At 35.1% G+C, this 22,923-nt stretch overlaps 1 protein-coding gene across 2 annotated transcripts in view; it reads left to right on the forward strand.

Annotated features, from left to right (window-relative positions):
- The window catches only part of Rbl2 (RB transcriptional corepressor like 2), a 52,930-nt gene that overhangs the window by 19,572 nt on the left and 10,435 nt on the right, over window positions 1-22,923 (forward strand). For both annotated transcript variants that reach the window (XM_076837411.2, XM_076837412.2), the window contains 9 exons: window positions 3,869-4,035; window positions 5,679-5,788; window positions 7,348-7,451; window positions 9,916-10,053; window positions 11,423-11,587; window positions 12,071-12,182; window positions 16,887-17,156; window positions 17,364-17,644; window positions 17,733-17,909. In XM_076837411.2, the coding sequence (XP_076693526.2) occupies window positions 3,869-4,035; window positions 5,679-5,788; window positions 7,348-7,451; window positions 9,916-10,053; window positions 11,423-11,587; window positions 12,071-12,182; window positions 16,887-17,156; window positions 17,364-17,644; window positions 17,733-17,909 (1,524 nt within the window). The remainder of the gene's footprint in view (window positions 1-3,868; window positions 4,036-5,678; window positions 5,789-7,347; window positions 7,452-9,915; window positions 10,054-11,422; window positions 11,588-12,070; window positions 12,183-16,886; window positions 17,157-17,363; window positions 17,645-17,732; window positions 17,910-22,923) is intronic.

Consider the following 22,923-nt stretch of genomic DNA (forward strand, 5'->3'; position numbering starts at 1 on the left):
GAGAGAGAGAATTTTAATATTTTTTAGTTTTTGGCGGACACAACATCTTTGTATGTGGTGCTGAGGATCGAACCCAGGCCGCACGCATGCCAGGCGAGCACGCTATCGCTTGAGCCACATACCCAGCCCCAGCAGTGTGAGTTTTAAGGACAGCTGCATTGCAAATTTTGGAAGTCTTCACTTGGAGAAGGAACAGCCTAGTATATATATGTGTATGTGTGAGTGTGTATGTGTTTGTTTTTGTTTTGTTTTTTTTTGTAGTACTGCAGAATTTGAAGCCAGGGTACTGTACCACTGACCTATATTCTCAGATTTTTTTATTTTATAGTTTAATTCAAGGTCTTACTAAGTTGCCCATGCTGGCCTTGAACTTGAGATCTTCCTGCCTCCACTTCCTGAGTAGCTAGGACTAGAAGAGTACCATTGTGCCCAGCAACATCCTAGTATTTTTAAACTATCAACTTCATATCATACTTGAGTTAAAGAAAAATTCTTCTTGGTTAGAATGCACAGGGAGCTTTAAGTAAGTTAAACACTTAAAACAGTGCTACCAAATAGCTCCATGTTGACCTTGAAGAGAATAGGCAGGAAACTGGTTGTTATATTCTGATTTTCTCTATGAAAATGCTGCCTGTGGGTGATGTGGTTAAATGCTGCTGGCTGCTGTTGACTTCTTACGTGCACCAGGTATTTTTCTTCCTCAATTCAAGCACAGGTTCATATATGGTAAAGAAGTTGGCTTCAAGAGACCTAAGGCAAGGAGTTAATGCAGTTCATCTACCCAGATCATGTTATGAACTTAAAAAAAAATGATAGGATGAATTTCCTCTAAACAAAATAAAATGAAGGTCTTAGTTCTACTGGTCTTTTTTTTTGTTTGTTTTTTAATGAGACAAGGTCTTGCTAAGTTGAGTAGGGCCTCACTTTTGCTGAGGCTGGCTTTGAACTCCTGATCCTCCTGCCTCAAGCCTCCTCAGTCGTTGGATTACCTGTGTGTGCTGGCATGTGCTGCCATGCCCAGCTAGCTCTACTGCTGAGACATATAGAAAGCATACAGATTTAATGTAGAAACCACATAGATTTCTTAATTTTTTAAAAAAAAGATTTAAATTTGTTCTTAGTTGTACATGACAGCAGAATGCATTTCAATTCATTGACCACAAATGGAGTCCAACATTTTAATTCTCTGGTTGTACACAGTGTAGAGACACACCATTCATGTAATCATACATGTAACTAGGGTAATGATGTCCATCTCATTCTACCATCTTTCCTATCCTCATAACCCCTCCCAGCCCTCCCCTTTGCCCAATCCAAAGTTCCTCCATTCTTCCCATGCCCCACCACCATCATAGATCAGTATCCACTAATCAGAGAAAACATTCGGCCTTTGGTTTTTTGAGATTGGCTTATTTTGCTTAGCTTAATATTCTCCAGCTCCATCCATTTACCTGCAAATTTTACCGTAATTTTATTCTCTTAATGCCAAGTTTTATACATTGTGTATATATACCACAGTTTCTTTATCCATTCATCTATTGATGGACATCTAGGTTGGTTCTACAGTTTAGCTAATGTGAATTTAGCAGCTATAAACATTGGTGTGGTTATATTACTATAGTATGCTGATATTAAGTCCTTTGGATATAGACCAAGGAGTGGTATAACTGGGTCAAATGGTGATTCCATTCCAAGTTCTCTGAGGAATCTCCACACTGCTTTCCAAAGTAGTTGCACCAATTTGCAGTCCCACCAGCAATGTATGAGTGTACCTTTTCCCCCCACATCCTCTCCAACACTTATTATTGCTTATATTCTTGATAACTGCCATTCTGACTGGGGTGAGATGAAATTTTAGTTTTGATTTGCATTTCTTTAATTACTGAAGATGTTGAACACTTTTTCATATATTTGTTGATCACTTGTATATCTTCTTCTGAGAAGTGTCTGTTCAGTTCCTTAGCCCATTTATTGATTGGGTTGATTTTTTTCGGTGTAAGTTTTTTGAGTTATTTATATATCCTGGAGATTAGTGCTCTATCTGATGTATGTGTGGTAAAAATTTGCTCCCATACTGTAGGCTGTCTCTTTACCTCAGTGATTGTCTCTTTTTGCTGAGAAGCAGCTTTTTAGTTTGAATCTATCCCATTTAATAAATTCTTGATTTTATTTCTTGCACTTTAGGACTTGTTAAGGAAGTCGGGGCCTAATCTGACATGTTGAAAATTTGGGCCTACTTTTTCTTCTATTCAGTGCAGGGTCTCTGGTCTAATTCCTAGTTCCATTTATTTTTTAGTTTTAGGTGGACACAATATCTTTATTTTACATTTATGTGGTGCTGAGGATTGAACCCAGTGCCTCATGCATGCTAGGCGAGCACACTACCACTGAGCCACAACCCCAGCCCCCGACATTGGGATTTTAATAGGAATTGCATTAACTCTGTATAATAGTTTTGGTATTTATGGCTATTTTGACAATATCCATACTGCCTATTCAAGAGCATGGGCGATATTTACATCTTCTAAGGTCTTCTTCAATTTCCTTCTTTAGGTTCTGTAGTTTTTGCTGTAGAGGTCTTTTACTACTTTTGTTAGATTGATTCCCAAGTATTTTATATTTTTTGAGACTATTTTGAATGGGGTAGTTTAGAAACCACATAGATTTATTTCTGAGTTTTTCTGTATCAAGTGAGAATTGAACAGCTTGTTCTGATGCCAATTGAAAATTGTGCTAGGTGTTTTTAAAACTCTCTAGAGTAAGTACATTTAATACTTAGGGAAATATGGCTTGTCTTTTTTTAAATATCAAAAATGCTGCTGAGGACTGGGGTTATAGTTCGGTGATGGACTACTTGCTTTGCATGCACAAGGCCCTGGGTTCCATAATCATAATAATACAAAGATAGTATTAAGCTACTTCAACTACTTTAACTTTTCAGAGTTTATGCAAAAATCAGAAAAGATGCTTTATTTGCAGATGTATTTATGCTTAAATTCTTTAAGTTGTATCTTTTTTATATTATATACAAGAATACATTTCTGGGAAGACTTGTCTATTCTAGAGAGAAAAAGTGTGATAGAGTCCAATAACTAAAGATAATGGAGGGGCAAAAAGATTGATGAAGATTGCTTTTCCTCAGATTGCCTTTTTGGAGAATGTTTAATCGTCTCTCTGAAGGAGATTTGATGCTTTGGATGGACTTTGTTAACTCTTGGATTTTACTAGGGCCAGATTTAATCCATAGCTTTCATTTGTCCATCTTTTGAGATTTGCAGACATGATGGTGAATATGAGCTGTCAAATTCTGTTTCTCAGACATGAGAATAATATTCTTAATTTTTAAAAACATAATGGTTATCTTTCCTTTGAGCTCAAGTTTTGAAAGAGAGATAATAAGAAGATATACCTTAAAGTTTTAATTTTTTTTTCCCTTTGGTACTTGGGGATTGAACTCAGGACACTTTAACACTGAGCCATATCCTCAGCCCTTTTTATTTTTTTAAATTTTGAGACAGGGTCTTCCTAAGGTGCTTAAGGCCTCCATGAGTTGCTAAGGCGGGCCTCAAACTTGTGATCCTCCTGCCCTAGCCTCCTAAGTCACTGTAATTACAGGCATGTGCTGCCTCACCTGGCTTAAAGTTTTAACTTTTAAGACACAAACATATAGTTGGCTAAAATAAATAGTGTCTTGTCACATATCTTTACATGGATAATGGCGGCTCTTAGTTGTGTTATATTTAAATTCCAGGAAGGTGATAAATGAGTTGCTAAAATTTATTGATTTTGTAAAGATAAGGTCTGATTGACTTAAATTCCTATTTGTGAAGTAACAAAGTCTTTCTTACCTAATAATTTTATTCACCAGTCTAAAGCACTTAGAATCTCCACACCACTCACTGGTGTGAGGTACATTAAGGAGAACAGCCCTTGTGTGACTCCCATTTCTACAGCTACACATAGCTTGAGTCGTCTTCACACCATGCTGACGGGCCTCAGGAATGCACCAAGTGAGAAATTGGAACAGATTCTCAGGTTAGTTTGAGCTCTGTCTACCTTTTCAAGATCGGGTGTTGATCATTTTCCAATTCCTATATCAATTTTCGCTATTATACCTCATTTTAATAATTGTATAGCAGTTGCATGCTCAGTCTTGTTGGTCAGCAGAGGATATAGCAATATAAGATGAATAAGCAGAAGATCATCATCTTTGCTCATATTTCTCTAATGTGATACAGGAAATGGTAAACTAACAATGCAAAACCCTGTATGATAAGGTACCAAATCTCATTATCAACTATTTTACAATTGTAGAAAAGGAGGTTGTGTGGTCAGTTTCAATGAGAGTTGACATAGAACTTCATGAAAGGGATTGGACCTGAACAAATTTCTGAAGGGTAGATCAGATTTGAACAGATAAGATGAAGCTTTCTGTGTTCATAAAGCAAGAGTAAAACCACTGTTGCTTTTGAAAGCTCTCTAAAACAGTCAGCCTACAAAGAAAGTTACCTGCCTCCCAACTCTAATCTTAAATACCCTCAGTGGGGTTAAATATTACCAGTAAATACTAGGTAAAATCAAAGGGTTTTGCATTTGTAAAAAGGTAAGTGTGTGTCATAAATAAAATTCTGGTTATATACAATACTTGGTAATTATCTCTAACAGAATTATAACTGGTTTTTTAAAAAATTTTTTTCCAAGCTTGTTATGTTTTTATTTATTTTTTATTTTTTATTATTTTTTTTAGGGGTAAACATTTATTATTGCATATTTATCTGTGGAGGTGCTGGGAATGACCAGTATTTGTGATCTGGTAATCATGGGAACATTAAGATTGATTTCTGAAGTGTTGGGAAGAAAAGTAATTGTCAGATACATTTTTTTTTAATTCTTAATTAATTTTTATTCTTGGTTGTTCAAAACATTACATAGTTCTTGATATATCATATTTCACACTTTGATTCAAGTGGGATATGAACTCCCATTTTTACCCCGTATACAGATTGCAGAATCACATCAGTTGCACATCCATTGATTTACATATTGCCATACTAGTGTCTGTTGTATTCTGCTGCCTTTCCTATCCTCTACTATGTATATATTTATGATCAAGCTAAACACACAGAGGTTACAAAGGCCCATATGGTGGTATTTGTATAATCCTTCTGAATTTAATTTATATTGCTTTTTAATAAAAAAGAATCAATGACATAAACCTCATTTTGGTGAAAAAAAAAAAAAGAATGTCAGTAATGGTTTATGTGAGTCTGCAGTATAGGTTACATACCTCTTCCTGTTTTCTTTCAGGTGTTCTTAAAAGCACCTATGTTCTCTAGGGAATCAATTGAAGGCAGTTTTTGGTTGTCATCAGTTATTGGGGATGTGCAAGTTGAGTTTGGACCAGTCATGGCATTAGTTGGGCCCCAGGGCCAAGATTGCTAAGTTTACCAAAGTGAAGGGTACAGTGCCTCACAAGATAGCATATGTACTTTTTCACTCCAAATAATAGTCTAGCCACCTTTGTAAAGGAAGCATGGGATCTTCTGAATTAACTTGGAAAGTATATAGTGTCCAAAGATTTTACATTTACATGTTAATGAAATTACAGAGTTATAATATTTTACCCTTCCATAACCTGATACGACATTTATATTAGATAGTTTTTTATTACTTTTTAGGACATGTTCCAGAGATCCAACCCAGGCTATTGCTAACAGATTAAAAGAAATGTATGAAATATATTCTCAGCATTCCCAGCCAGATGAGGATTTCAGTAATTGTGCTAAAGGTAAGGTTTATTATTGTATTTAAGTACATGGAGTCCTTTCTTGGTAATCCAGTCAGAAACATGAAAAGACTTATGACTAAATGGAGAGGTGTAGTGTGGCTATTTTTTCTTTTATCCGAGTGATTTCTAGGCCCCTTTCTGAAAGAAATTTTAGACTAGTATCTATATTATATTAGATTTTTTGTTCTTTTTTTATTGGTAAATTCTTTTTCATGTGTGTGGTTTAACCACTGAGCCGCATTCCCAGCTCTTTTTATGTTTTGAGACAGGGTCCCACTGAGTTACTTAGGGCCTTGCTAAATTGCTGAGGCTGGCTTTGAACTTTCTATCCTCCTGTGTCAGCATCCGAAGCCACAGGGATTAACAGGTGTGCATCACCATGCCTGGTGACTATTGGTAAATTCTTTAGTTTTCATTTGTAAACTGGAAATTAAACAAAACTATAGTGATTCTTCAACATAGTAAGAACAAGGATAGATAAATGAGTTGACTGTCTCTTTTCTGAAATGCTTGGGACTAGAAGTGTTTCACATTTCAGATTTTTTTTCAGACTTTTGAGTATTAGATATACAAATTGAAATATCTTGGGGAATAGGACACAAATCTGAATACAAAATTTATTCATGTTTTATATATACCTTATATCCTAATACTTTAATGCAATAGTTTTAGTGTATCTGTGTTTTGCCTGTGACATGAGTTCAGGGTTGAATTTTCAAATGACTCCATCCTGGTGCTTAAAAAGTTTCAGATTTTGGATCATTTTGGATTTTGGATTTCCACGTTAGGGATGATCAACCTGTAACTAGTACATATGCCCAAACCTGGCCTTGGAATTGTTTGATGTCAAATTGGAACCAAGTATGTGGAATAGTAAACCAATTACATATCTCTTAGCATCTGTCAGCTTCTCATTACTGTAATAAAACACCCGAGAGTATTAACTTAGAAAAGGTTTATTCATCTCACTGTTTTGGAGGTTCCATTCCATGATCAAGTAGCTCCACTGTTTTGGGTCTCTTGGGGGGATTCTGGATAACAATGTCAGGGAGTATGTGGTGAGGCAAACTCATATCACAAGCCAGAAAACAACAAGAAAGAGACAAGAAAAGATGGGGATCCCAGTGCCTCCAGTGACTTAGGGACTTCCAATTAGGCTCCATCTGGTAAAGGTCCCACCACTTTCCCATAGAGCCACTCTTAGGACCAAGTCTATTACATGGGTATTTAGAGGATATTCAACATCTAAACTCTAGCATCATAGAACTATTTTTTTTCCAAACAGAACAAAAATGTGTGAATCTTAATGCAGTGATATTATAATTTTTTATATGCAAATTTCAGTTAGCAATTTTAGAAAAATATGAATGTTACCATGAAGAATATAAGGAATTTTAGGGATAATTGAATAAGCAATTATAGAAAAGGCATATATCTGAAGTATGGGTTTGGTTTTTAAATTTTATTTTGTGGGTGGAGAGAGTGTGATGGGCCTTCATTTTCTATGTTGTTTATTTTCTTGGTATTTGATTTTTGTGTTTTTAAAATTATTTCTACAGAAATTGCCAGCAAACATTTTCGTTTTGCAGAGATGCTTTACTATAAAGTATTAGAATCTGTTATTGAGCAGGAACAAAAAAGACTGGGAGACATGGATTTATCTGTGAGTAAAACAGTTTCCTTCTTCTCTACTCAAAAATTAAAAAAAAAAAAATAAGGTGGGGTAGAGAAGAGGGAAAGAAAGGACAGAAGAGGGAGGAAGGTAAGGAAGGAGGAAGAGCCATTAAAAAGAAATGATGTATGACTCTAGGTAATAAGATTGGCATCTCAGAATAGACTCAATTCAGGAAGATGAAAAGAGTTCTGGAGGTGGAGGGTGGTTATGGTTACATAACACTGTTACCATTCTTAATGTCACTGAATTGTAAACTTCAAGATGGTTAAATGCTGTTTTGTTAAGTATATTTTACCACAGTAAAGAATTTTTTTTTAAATCAGTTACTTTGGTGAATATAACTTTATTGGCCTCTAAATGTAGCTGTTTATATTCCTTCAATATGTGCTTTACAAAAAATAAAGTCATAAGTCATAAAATAGCCCTTTAAATTCATACGGCAATTTATACACACATACACACACACACACACATACATATACACACACACCTGTTCACCTCTCTATCCCTTGGTAACCTTTACTTAGTCTGTTTTCTGGCTGTCTTTTATGAATTTATTTACCTATGCTAGGTTTCTCATTTAAATAGAATTAAGTACAATATTTGTCCTTCTTAGTCTGGCTTAATGCACTTCTCAGTGTTTATCCACATTCTAGCATATATCACAATTTTTCTTCCCTTTTGTTTAAACATTTTGTTTATCCATTCATTTTATGGTGAATATTTGGATCATTTCTACCTTTTGACTACTGTAAATAATGCTGCTGTTAATATTGGTGTAAAAGTATTTGTCAAGCATCTGTTTGAGTCCCTGCTAACAGTTCTTTTGAGTTCTTCATACCTAGAAGTATAATTGCTAGATCATGGTAATTTTTCTTTTCCTTCTTTTTTTTTTTTTTTTGGTGGGGGGCAGGGTTGGTGGGGGAAGACGGTTCTGGAGATCAAACCCAGGCTTTTGTGCATGCATTCTATTACTGAGCCACATCCCTAACTCCATGTGGTGATTATTTAACTTTTTCAGGAACTGCCATACTGTTTGCCATAGCAGCTGTACCACTTTCTTTACATTTTCACCGGCCCTACACCAGGGTTTCGTCTTTCTCACATCCTCAAAACATTTGTTATTTTTCATTTTTTGAAAAATATTCATCTTGATGTATATGAAGTAATATCTCATGGTGCTTTTGATTTGCATTTCCCTAACAATTTTTAAAATTCTAGATATTAATTCTAGATGTTAATCCTTTGTAGATTAGTTTTTTATATATATATATATTTATTTTTTAGTTATTGGCGGACACAACATCTTTGTTTTGTATGTGGTGCTGAGGATCGAACCCGGGCCGCACGCATGCCAGGCGAGCGCGCTACCGCTTGAGCTACATCCCCAGCCCCTAGATTAGTTTTTTAAATTCTACATTTTAATCCTTTACCAGGTGTCCAATTTGCAAGTGTTTTCTCCCATTCTGTTGGTTTTGTTTTCACCCTGTTGTTAGTCTCCATTTATTCTTTTTTTTTTTTAATATATTTTTAGTTGTCAGTGTACCTTTTGTTTATATGCAGTGCTGAGAATTGAACCCAGTGCCTCACATATGCTAGGCAAGTGCTTTACCACTGAGTCACAATTCTAGCTCTCCAGTTTATTTATTTATTTATTTATTTATTTATTTTGGTAGTGTTGGGGATTGAACCCAGGGCTTTGTGCATATGAGGCAAGCACTCTACCAACTGAGCTATATCCCCAGCCCCATTTATTCTTAATTTTTAAATTTTGATGAATTTCATTTATCCATATTTTTTCTTGTTGGCTGAGTAACCTTTTTTTTTTTTTTTTTTAAGAGAGAGAGAGAATTTTAATATTTTTTTTTTAGTTATCGGCGGACACAACATCTTTGTTTTGTATGTGGTGCTGAGGATTGAACCCGGGCCACACGCATGCCAGGCGAGTGCGCTACCGCTTGAGCCACATCCCCAGCCCCTGAGTAACTTTTTAATTCAAAAATAATAAATATTCATATACACTTTTGAGAAACTAATAAGCAAAGCAAATCACCTGTAATTATGTCACTCTACAATAAGCATGTTTTTTGGCACATGGTCGTCAAGCCAGTCACCTTCTTGCCTGCCTTCCAGCCGTCTTTTTGTGACAGTGCCCTCTTACTGTGAAAACTGTTTTGTAATATCTTTTTACATTATTCTAAGCATCAGGGTGCATTTGCATTTTGGTTACAGATGTCATATTTCATAATATATAAGATTTTTGTAAGTTCTTAAATATTCCTTTATATTTTTGATAAAAGAAAGCTTATTTATAGAGTTAAGAAAGGTTCTGTAAGAAAGTAAGCACATACTTCCACTAACTCAGAAAAAGACCTTATCTGCTATTTTTAAGTATGAAATGTCCTTTTAGAGTAGGCTAATGTTTCTAAATGTTTTTAACTTTGTTTTATAGGGTGTTCTGGAACAAGATGCATTCCATAGATCACTCTTAGCTTGCTGCCTTGAGGTTGTCACTTTTTCTTATAAGCCTCCTGGGAACTTTCCATTCATTACCGAAATATTTGATGTACCACTTTATCATTTTTATAAGGTATTTTTTTTCTTTTCATGTTTTTTTAATTGGTGCATTATAGTTGTATATAGTGATGGGATTTGTTACATATTCAAATATGCACATGATATTATAAGGTATTTTTTTTAAAGTATGATATTAATGATCATGGATGAGATGAACTTCCTGTTGTTAGTCCTTAACAACTTTTTGTTTTGTGGTATTGGCAATTGAACCAGTGCTTTGCATGTACTAGGCAAGCACTCTATCACTGATACAACTCCCCAGTCCTTTTTATTTTATTTGAGATAGGGTCTCACTAAGTGGTCCATGCTGACCTCAGTCTCCTGAGTAGCTAGGATTACAGGTGCGTACCACCACACCCAACTGATAAAGGATTTTTAGAATACTGTGATTTCAGGAGTCTTACAAGGCTTTAAAAAGTAATATGAATATCACTAGCTAATCTTGTATTGCAGCCTTTTTTTGTTGTTGTTATGAAAGTTAAATAACATTGAGAGTAGTTTGAAAAAGTAAGTTCTCTAGCTGGGTGTGGTGGCATATGCCTGTAATCCCAGGGACTTGGAAAGCTAAGGCAGGAATGTTGCAAGCTCAAGGCCAGCCTCAGCAATTTAGCAAGGCCCTGAGCAACTTGGTATGACTCTGTCTCAAAATAAAATATATAAAGGGCTGGCGATGTGGCTCAATGGTTAAACAACCCAGGGTTCAATTCCTGGTACCAAAAATTAATAAATAATTTCCTGTCATTACAGAGAGGCATTATTAATCTTCTAGCTATTTACTTCTTTTGTTTGGTACTAGGGATTGAACACAGTGACACTTTACCACTGAGCTACATCCCCAGCCCTTTTTTTGAGACAGGGTCTTCCTTGATGTTAACTTACCATATGGTCAAAATTAGTTTCTATCATGTTATATATCGAATGTTTAAAGGGCTTTGACATTTTATTTTTTTTTTTTTTGGTTTTTTCTTTTGTGTGTATGCTGGGTATTGAACCCAGGGTCTTGTGCTGAGGCACACCAGGCTCTTAGTATAAAATATTAGCAGTAATGTTTTCATACTCAATATACAAAGGATATTTTTTCATTTACACATTTTGAAATATATCACTGTAGAAAATATTTTATATAATTTATATATACATTAATTATTTACAAGATAGTAAAAGGAAGAACCACTGTTTCAAAATCAAACTTTTGTTAAATTTGTAATTTTTGATATTTGTTTAAATATTGAAAAATATTTAAACAGATGTGCCCATTTTACTTTTATGCTTAGTAAAAATTTTTTGTGTGAAAAATCATAGTGGATTTTATTAAATCATTATTAATAAATAATTTTATTAAATCATTATTAAATGATCCAAGGCCTTTTTCTTTATTTCAGGTAATAGAAGTATTCATTAGAGCAGAAGATGGCCTTTGTAGAGAGGTGGTAAAACACCTTAATCAGATTGAAGAACAGATCTTAGATCATTTGGCATGGAAACCGGAGTCCCCACTCTGGGATAGAATTAGAGACAATGAAAACAGAGTTCCTACATGTGAAGAGGTTTGTGAAAGTATCCTAACAGCTTTTTATAAGAAAAGTACATCAATATCTATCCTATTCCGGTACCCTTTCACCAGACAGCATTTAAATTTAGTATTTTCCATGTAGGGGGTGAGAGGTTTGATAGTTGGCATTAATATCTACCTCTGTAAATATTAACAAGAGCCAGGAATAATTTGAAATTGTCCCAAGGTTTCAGTGACAGTAAAATTCAATGGTTTTTCTTGATTCCTGATCAGGTTTCTGTTCATTAGCATAACTGCCATTCTAAGTCTCCAAATCAGTAATAAAGGTTGATTCATATTTAATACCCAATTTTCAGTTTGGGAGGTTTTTTAGTTTTAGTATGAAAATGGAAAAAGCTGATTTTATTAAGGTGGAAGAACTAATGAGCCAAGATAGTTTTCTTCTTGGAGTATTACTGTATTTCTAATGAAAATTCTTCTTCAAATATTACCATTTTGTGTGAACAATTATTTATAGGTCATGCCACCTCAGAACCTGGAAAGAGCAGATGAAATTTGTATTACTGCCTCCCCTTTGACTCCTAGAAGGGTGAGTGAAGTTCGTGCTGATACTGGAGGGCTCGGAAGAAGTAAGTTCAAAATGTTAGAAGGAATATTTTGGAACCTTGCACCAAAATCTGTGATTTGGTGCCACATGAATCACTTAAAAATAATGGTTTTAAAGAATATTTAATGAGGAAAATATATGACAGAACAAGAATCTTCTTGTTTGTTGTGCTGGGCATAGAACCCATGGCCTCATACATGCTAGGCAAGCACTCTACTTCTGAGTTTTATCCCCAAGCCTCAAGTTACTTTTTAAAAAGATAGGATGCTATATATTTAATGTGATCCTTATTTTTAAAGTGAATGTTTTCCTCAAAGCATAAAAATGGGCAGAAGTGGAAAAACCAACTTTTAAGAATAATTCTTGTTGGGTGATAGAATTCTCAGTGATGTCTATATTTTTTTAAAAAAGGGAAATGGGTATTATTTTTAAGATTAGAAGAAGTAGAGAAGTCTTCTTAAAGGTTAGAGCTGCATGAACCAATTAGGTACAAATACCAGTGAGATATGAGAACTCGGTGGCCTAAACACGTTCAGTTTTATCAGTTGAGCTGTGCTACCTGAATTAAGATGACAGCAGTGCTGGTCCAAGAAGTACAGAAAAGAGCAGGTTTGCTATGCATCTGGTTTATATTTTAATCAGCTTCTTAGATCTACTAGGTGCAAAATTTAAATTTACCCTATTTGCCAACAACATGATTCTATATTTAGAAGACCCAACAATGCCACCAGAAAACTTCTAGAACTCATAAATAAATTCAGTAAAGTAGGAGGATATAAATTAACACCCATAAATCAATTGTGTTCCTATACACCAATGATGAATCAACTGAAAGAGAAATTTGGAAAACTATCCCAGTCACAATAGTCTCAAAAAAACTAAAATACTTGGGACCCAATCTAACAAAAGAGGTGAAAGACATCCTCACTATGAACTACAGAACACTATAGAAATAAATTGAAGACCTTAGAAGATGGAAAGATCTCCCAAGGTTCTTGGATAGGCAGAATTAATATTGCCAAAATGGCCATATTACCAAAAATGCTATAAAGTTAATGCAATTCCTGTGAAAATTTCAATGACATTCTTCATAGGTTTAGAAAAAGCAGCTGTGAAATTCATTTGGAAAAATAAGAGGCCCAGAATAGCCAAAGCAATCCCTAACAAGAAGAGTGAAGCAGGGGGCATCACAATACCAGACTATAAGTTACACTACAGAGTTATAGTAACAAAAACAACATGGTATTGGCACCAAAAAGACATGAAGACCAATGGAACAGAATAGAATCCTCAGAGACAAACCCACATAGAGTTATCTCATACTAGACAAAGGTGCCATAAACATACATTGGAGGAAAGATAGCCTCTTCAACAAGTGGTACTGGTAAAACTGGAAATCCATATGTAGCCGAATGAAATTGAACCCCTATCTCTCACCCTGCACAAAACTCAACTTAAAGTGGATCAAGGAACTAAGCATTTAGACCAGAGACGCTGTGCCTACTAGAAGAAATGTAGGCCCAACTGTCCATCATGTCATTTTAGGAACCGACTTCCTCCAGAAGACTTCTAAAGCACAAGAAGTAAAATCAAGAAGAGATGGGATGGTATCAAACTAAGAAGTTCTTCACAGAAAAGGAAACCATCAAGAACATGAATAGAGAGCCAATAGAATGGGAGAAAATCTTTGCACCTTATACCTTAATCTCCAAGATGTACAAAGAACTCAAAAAATCCTAACACCAAAAACCTCAAATAACCCAATCAATAAACGGGCAAAGGAACTGAACAGATACTTCACAGAAGAAGTAAAATGAATGGTTAAAAAAAATCTGAAAAATTGTTCAACATCACCAGCAATTAGAGAAATAAACTGAGATTTCATCTCACTCCAGTCAGAATAATAAAGAATACAAGTAAAAATAAATGTTGGCGAGGTTGCAGGGGAAAGGGTATACTCAGATTGTCAGTGGGACTGCATATTGGTACAACTACTCTGGAAAGCAGTATGGAGTTTCCTCAGAAAACTTGGAATGGAATCACCATTTGATCCAGTTATTACCACTCTTCAGTATATATCCAAAGGACTTAAAATCGGCATACTACAGTGATGTAGCCACGTGAATGTTTATAGCAGCTCAGTTCACAATAACTAAGCTATGTAATCAACCAAGATGCCCTTAAACAGAGGAATGGATAAAGAAAATGTGGCATATATACACAATGGCATATTACTCAGCCATAAAGAAGAATGAAATTATGGCATAAATGGATGGAAAATGAGCCCGACATATGCTAAGTTTAATAAGCCAATCCCCAAAAACCAAAGGTTGAAGGTTCTCTCTGATATGCAGATGCTAATACACAATAAAGGGGAAGAAAGGAAGAATATAAGTTCATTGAATTAGACAAAAGGGAATGAAGGGAAGGGAGTAGAGATGGGAATAGGAAATACAGTAGAATGAAGTAGACATAACTTTCCTGTGTTCATATAGAAATACATGACCAGTATAATTCTACAACATGTTCAACCACAAGAATGGGATCCTAATTAGAATAAATTAAACACTGTGTATGTATAATATGTCAAAATACATTCTACTGTCGAGTGTATCTAAAAAGAGCATTTAAAAAAATTATCACAAAAATAATTTTACATGTAGGAGATAACACTACTTTTGGTGCTGGGGATTAAACCGAGGGCCTTGCACATGCTAAGCACATGCTCTACCACTGAGCCACACTCCTAATCCCACAACTACTATTTAAAAAACAGTTTTTTAAATTAAGCAAGTTGTGTATGGTTGAATGCCATTCAAATATTCTTGTTCTAGATCAGTTTGATAAGTCCTGGCTGTAGAAGGATCTGTTTGTATTTTGCAGTACTGGCGATTGAACCCAGGGCCTCACTCATGGTAGGCAAATTCTTTCCCACTAAGCTACATTCCTAGCCCTTTTTTAAATTTTGTTTTGAGACAGAGTATTGCTAAGTTTCTCAGGCTGGCCTTGAACTTGCAGTTCTCCTGCCTCAGCTTCCTGAGATTACAGGTGTGTGCCACTGTGCTCATTTTAGGTGGATCAGTTTTAAAGTCAAGAATCACTCTAGTCAGTGCAGTCAATAAATATGATCCATATGAAAACTTGAAGAGGATTAACAGTGGCTTAACTGTTTTCCTGCTTATTATCAACTCGAATATATCTATGAATCTTAACACCTATTCTTTCTCATGTTTCTATAGTTTTTCCTTCCCTAATCTATGGATTGGGATTTGACATTAAACTTCATTTTCCTTTAACTTATCAGTTGTCCATTTTTCTCAGTGTTAAAAAAAAATATTTCACACATTCTTGCTGATTCTGCAGTTTTGTACCAAATGCAGACCTAGTAAGTTTATTTTTGTATCATCAGGTAAAGTTAAGGCACAGTCTCTCAGCACTTACTCCTGTAAACCCTCTTATGATCTTCCTACATATATTTTTAAATTTAAAAACCTTATGATGTACAGTTTTTACAGGTGGACATGGAAGAGGGAAAGGATTGCTTCTTCTTAGAAATAAATATTGGTTTGAATATTTAAAAATAAACTAAGCTGTAATGATGAGTGTTTTTGGAGTAATGAAAAGTTTTGGAAATAATGAAAAGTTTTCATACAATGTTGTAGATGTACTTAATGCTACTGAGTTGTACACTTAAGAATGGTTTTTTAAAGTGGCTAATTTTATGTTACATATATTACTACAATTTAGAAAGATTAATAATATAACAAACCCCATTGGTTTTCACAACTTAAATGGGTGAAATGTATGCCATGTGACCCATATCTTAGTACAGCTGTTTTTTTTAAAAAAGAAAAGTATTGCTGGACTTGGAGGCTCATAACCTATAATTCCAGTAACTTGGGAGGTTGAGAGGTAGGAGGATCACAGGTTCATAGACAGCCTCAGCAACTTACCTGAGACTGTCTCAAAATAAAAGGGCTGGGCATAACCTCAATTCAATCCCTAGTATGCCAGGGAGGGGGGACAATTCTAAGCTTAGTTGAATCTAAACCCTGTATGTCTACCTTGCAGAAGAGCATAATATTGAGATTCAGTAATTCTGTTTATGTAGAAAAATACTAAGGTGAAAATTCATACACAACTGGAAAATGCTGTCAGATGTGATACTACCATCATGTTCCCCTTATCAAGTAATGGCTTTGCAGTGAAAGCACACTGTGCAAGGATGTTAGAATTTCAGTATGGGCTGGGGATGTGGCTCAAGTGGTAACTCGCTTGCCTGGCATACGCTGGGCGCTGGGTTTGATCCTCAGCACCACATACAAATAAAATAAAGATGATGTGTCTACTGAAAACTAAAAAAAAAAAAAAGAAATATTAAAAAATTCTCTCTATTTTTCTATACTTTTTTTAAAGAGAAATTTCTTAACTTTCCTCTGTATCATGGAGTCTTTGTAGTAGAAGACAAAGCCTAGTTTTAGTGGAAAGTGGAATAGAGAAGGCAGCACAGTGAGAAAAATACAGAAACATTTCTTCATAAAATTTTGCTTTCAGTAGTGTTGACCTGAATTTATTAGTTGACTATAGGTACATTATGACTTCTGTAAGTTTTATTTGCTTTTTAAGTTTTTAATTTGAAATACTGTAGTTATTTTGAACACAAGAGCTTCGATAGAAGTGGATTTGTCTCATGTTAAATGGTTTGTTTGATTTGTTTTGACCCTAGGCATGACATCTCCAACTTCATTGTATGATAGGTACAGCTCCCCAACAGCCAGTACTACTAGAAGGCGGCTGTTTGCTGAGAATGATAGCCCCTCTGATGGAGGGACACCTGGGCGCATTCCCTCACAGCCCCTAGTCAATGCTGTACCGGTACAGAATGTATCTGGGGAGGCTGTTTCTGTCACACCAGTTCCTGGACAGACTTTAGTCACCATGGCAACTGCCACTGTCACAGCCAACAATGGACAGACAGTGACCATTCCTGTACAAGGTAAGGAAGAGTTGGATATTGAGTTCTCTGGCATTTATTGGAAAGTTACTTGAGGTTTGGCTAGAGGAGTAATGTCTGGAATAGAGAAGTGATGGGGAGAGGAACTTTAGGAGGAAAGAAAGAAAAGGAAACCTCTGCCAAGAGAACCTCATATTTTCAACATTTTCTTCATGTCTTTTTTTCCCATGTTGTAACAAACTGGTGTAGGTATTGCCAATGAAAATGGAGGGATAACATTCTTCCCAGTCCAAGTCAATGTTGGGGGGCAGGCACAGGCTGTGACTGGCTCCATTCAGCCCCTCAGTGCTCAGGCCCTCACTGGAAGTCTGAGCTCTCAACAGGTGACAGGAACAACTTTGCAAGTCCCTGGTCAAGTGGCCATCCAACAGATTTCCCCCGGTGGACAACAGCAGAAACAAGGCCAGCCTTTAACGAGCAGCAATGTTAGACCTAGGAAGACCAGCTCATTATCGCTTTTCTTTAGAAAGGTAATTTTTTATGTACCCTAAACTAGAACATAAGCTGGGGATATATAAGTGTTAAACAAAATTATAAATATTCTTATTTATTTATTAGGTATACCACTTAGCAGGTGTCCGCCTTCGGGATCTTTGTGCTAAACTAGATATTTCAGATGAACTGAGGAAAAAAATTTGGACCTGCTTTGAATTCTCCATAATTCAGTGTACAGAACTTATGATGGACAGACATCTGGACCAGTTATTAATGTGTGCCATTTATGTGATGGCAAAGGTGAGTGCCATTCAAGGCTAAAAAGGCAAGGGCAAAGATGTTATGTCATTTCTCCAAACATTTACTTAGCAGCTTACTTGACATATAACCTGTCCATTTAAAATGTAAAATTTAATGGCTCTTATTCACAGATATATGTAATCATTACAATTTTAGAGTATTCAGTTGTATAGATATGTGGCATTATTTTTTTTCATCAAATGAAGGTCATTTGGGTTGTTTCTATTCTTTGGCTATTATGAATAACACTGCTATTAAGCATTTGTGTATATCTTTTTGTGGGGATGCATGCTTTGTTTCTGTTTTTTGGGTTATATACCTAGGAATGGATCAATGGATTATATGGTAAATCTGTTTAATCATTTGGGGGAAAGTCCCGACTGGTTTTTTTTTTTTTTTTTTTTTAATATTTTTTTAGTTGTCAATGGACCTTTATTTTTTTAAATTTATTTACATGTGGTGCTGAAGATCAAACCCAGTGCCTCATGCATTCCAGACAAGTGCACTACCACTGAGCCACAGCCTCATCGGCCAGACTGTTTTCTAATGTACTGTACCATTTTACCACCAGCAGTCTGAGGAGCCTTAATTTCTTAATTGCTGGGGATTGAACCCAGGGCCTTGTGCATATGAGGCAAGCACTCTACCAAGTGAGCTATATCCCCAGCCCCATAATATAACAATACTTTTTTTTTTTTCCCCTATCCTTTCCAGGGGTGGAAATCAGGGGCACTCGTCCACTGATCTACATCTCCAGCACTGTTTTTTGTATTTTATTTAGAGATAGGATCTCACTGAGTTACTTAGGACCTCATGCCCGGCCAATAATACTTTATTTAAATTAATGTTTTTAGTTGTAGATGGTCATAGTACCTTTATTTTATTTATTTATTTTTATATGATGGCAAGGATTGAATCCAGTGCCTCACACATACTAGGCAAGTATTCTACCACTGAGCTATAAGCCCAGCCCCACAGTACCTTTTATATTTGTTTTTAAAAAATATTTTTAATTTATTGAGTTGAAATTCACATTACATAAACTTAACCATTTTAACTTAAACAGTTTAGTGGCTTTTAGTATTTACTATTCAGTGGCTTTTTGATATTTCATATCAATGGAATAGTATAACAATGGAGTTGTGGCTTAGTGGTAGAGTACTTGCCTCTTAAGTGTGAGTTTTAATCCTAGCACCACATAAAACCAAATAAAGGCACCGAGTCCATATACAACTTAAAAAAAAAAAAAAAAACCCAAAACGTTGACCTTTTGTGTATTGCTTCTTTCATTTGGGATAATGTTTCCAAAGTATATCCTTGTATCAGTACTCCATTCCTTGTTATAGCTGAAATAGCATCCATTGTGTGGATACATTAGAATTTATCCATTCATTCATAGAGGTACATTTGGGCTCTTTCCAACCCTTGGCTGTTATAAATAGTGCTATTGTGAATATTTGTGTACTTGTTTGAGTGCCTATTTTCAATTTTTATTGAAATTTTTTTATCTTGGGATAATGTCTAAGTTGCTGAGGCTGGCTTTGAACTTGCAATCCTCTTGTCTCAGTCTGGAGTTGCTGAGATTACAGGTGTGTGCCACCACACTTGGCTGTTTTCAGTTTTTTAAGAGTTTATACCTAGAAGTGGAATTTCAGGGTCATATGGTAATTCTGTTTAACATTTTGAGGAATCATCATTTTACATTGCTCCTAGTAATGCAAGAGAGTTCTAGTTTCTCTATAACATTGCCACCTTATTTTACATAGATATCATTTTTAGTTTGGGGTATTGAGTGTTATCTCATTGTGGTTTTGAATTGTATTTGTTTAATGATGTTGACCATCTTTCATTGTGCCCTGTTAGCCTTTATATGAATTTTGATTCCAGCCTTTCCAGTAGGTATGAAGGACTTTTTATGGTTTTGAATTCCTGACTGATGATAAACAGCTTGTAATTTGCTCATTGGCCATTTGTGTATCTTGTTTGGAGAAGTACCTATTTAAATCCTTTGTTCATTTTAAAAATTGGATTATTTATTTTTTGAGTTGTTGGAGTTCTTTATATATAACTACCTTGTCATACATATGATTTGCAAATATTTTCTCCTGTTCTCTGTGTTATTTTTTCTTTTCTTTTAGGTGGTTGATGATTGAACCCGGTGCCTCAAACATGCTTGGCAAGGGCTCTGATACTCAGCTTCCCTTCCAGTCCAGTGTGTTATCTTTTCACTTACTTGATAGTGTCATTTGAAGCTTTTACAAAAGTTTTTAATTTTGATGAAGTCCAGATACCTATTTTTGTTTTCTTATCTAAGACTCTACTGCCAAATCTTGAGAATCAATGTCATTTTACTTCTATGCTTTCTTCTGAGTTTTTTACTTTTATCTCTTAGGTTTTTGATCCATTTTGAGTAATTTTTGTATGTGCTATGAAATAAAAGTCCAGCTTCATTCTTTTGTGGCTTTCCAGCTACTCCAACCCCATTATTAAAATGACTATTTTTCCCCATTGAATAATCTTGGCACCTTTGTGGTTGATCAGACACGTACAGACATTTAGGCTTATTTCTGCCCAATTAGTTCTATTATCTGTCCTTATGTAGTACCATACTCTTTTGATGACTGTTGCTTTTTTATAAGTTTTACTGGGAAATGCAAGTCCTCCTACTTTTATTTTCAATTATTTTGGTTGTGTTAGTTTCTTGAAATTCTATGTAAATTTTAGAATCAAGTTGTCAATTTAACAGTGATCTGAGATTTTGATCAGTTACACCGAATCTGTGTATTTTGGTTTAGGGAGTTTTGCCATCCTAAGTCATTTGATCCTTGAATATGGCATGCTTTTAACATTTATTTAGATCTTTTTTAAATGGTCTTTCAGCAATGTATTACACTTTGAAAAGTATGACTTTTGCTCCATTCATTCCTACATATCCTTTTTGATGCTATTGTAAATGTAACTTTCATTTTTGGTATGTTCTCTGCAAGTGTGTAGACAGTCTCAGGTAAGTTGCTGAGGCTGTCTATGAACCTGTGATCCTCCTACCTTTGGAAATAGTGTTAATGATCGTACAATGTTGTAGATGTACTTAATGCTACTGAGTTGTACACTTAAGAATGGTTTTTTAAAGTGGCTAATTTTATGTTACATATATTACTACAATTTAGAAAGACTAATATACCAAACCCCATTGGTTTTCACAACTGATTTTTGTATATTGGTCTAATATCTAGGAACCTAGCTGAACTTATTAGTTCTAATAGATTTTAATTGATTCCTTAGACTTTTTCATGTATAATTTGATTTCTTGTCCAAATTAGATACTTTTTATTTCCTTTTTCCCAGCTACCCTTCCCAACTATCTTGGCTAAAACCTACAATGTTAAATACAAAAGTTGAAAGCAGAAATCTTGTCTTTTCCTAATTATAGTTGAGTATCTAAATTTTTTTTTTAACTAAAAAGTCTATTTTCTTGGATGCCTTTTATCAAGATTGAGGAAGCTCCCTTTATGTTCTTAGTTTGTTGACTGTTTTATCATAAAAAAGTGTTAGATGTTGTCTTTTTTTCCCCTGATTTTATTGTGTTTTACTTATTCTAATCCACTGATTTTCTTATGTTAGACCAGCCTTGCATCCCAATGTTAAGTCCTTTTTGGTCTCGTTGATAATTTTTATGTTGTTAGGTTTAGTTTACTAGTAGTTTGTTGAATTTTGTCCTTATTGCTAAGGATAGTATCTTCAGATGGACTTTTTTCAAGGACTTTGTAAAGATATTTCTAAGTATCTTAACATCCTTTTATAATGTAGGCATTAACAGTTATAACATACACTGCATCTCCTACGTATGCTGTATATTTGTCTCTAAGTATTTTTGAATTTCCCTTTTGGTTTCTTTTTGACTCATTTGTTATCTAGGAATACGTTAATTTCTACATTTTTCCTGAATTTCTTTACTGACTTCTAGTTTAATTTCACTTTGGCTGAAAAAGAAAACATTGTATTATTTCAGTCCTTTTAAATTTATCAAGGTTAGCCTTATATATGGTCCTTCTTGGAGAATTTCTTTTGGAGCAGAATGTTAGACTTTAGCACTATGAAACAACTAGACCCATTTCTTTTTTTGAGCTTCTGCCTCAGTCATCTTTTATCCATATTGAAAGTAAATTTAAATCTCCAATATTGTTGAAATTTTCTGTTTTCCCCCTTCATTTCTGGGTTTTCATTGTTTTGTGATACCAGAGATTGAACTGAGGGCCTTTCATATGCTAGGCAAGCACTCTACCACTGAACTACACCCCTAACCTTGGTTCATGTAAGTTAGTACACTATTAACGTGTGCGCTTGTGTTTATAACTTCCTGATGGATTGATCTTTTTATTATGAAATATCCTCTTTAACAGCTTTTTTTGTTGTTTTATAGTGTGATACTTGTGTAGTTGTAGTCTGCTAAATCTGTCTTTTCAGTTTACTTCAAATATATATGTGTTTGTGGCAGAATCACTTTAGCCCTGAGCTATCCTCCAGCCTTTTTTTGAGGGTCTTGCTGAGGCTGGCTTGAACTTGAGATCCTGCTTCAGCCTCCCAGAGATTGCTGGGATTTCAGGCATGTGCCACTGCACCCAGCTTGTATTATTTGAGGGACGGGGGTACTGGGGATTGAACTATGGTACTCAACCACTGATTCACATCCCCATTTTTAATTTTTTTTTAGAGACAGGGTCTGAGTTGCTCAGTGCCTCACTGTTGCTGCTTTGAACTTGTGATCCTCCTGCCTCAGCCTCCCAAGTACTGGGATTCTACCATGCCTAGCTTGTATTTTTGAATCTAACACATCTCCTATAAACAGAATAGAGTTGGATCTCATTTCTAGTCTGACAATCGCCACCTTTTGACTATTCAATTCATTCACTTTAATGTTGATATAATTGGTTTTACATTCCTTTATTCTTTTTGCATTAAGTATTTTTTAATGTTCAATTTTAATTTTAGTAGTGAATTTTTACACCGCATTGTT

Source organism: Callospermophilus lateralis, chromosome 18 (assembly GCF_048772815.1).
Source record: "Callospermophilus lateralis isolate mCalLat2 chromosome 18, mCalLat2.hap1, whole genome shotgun sequence".
NCBI lineage: Eukaryota > Metazoa > Chordata > Mammalia > Rodentia > Sciuridae > Callospermophilus > Callospermophilus lateralis.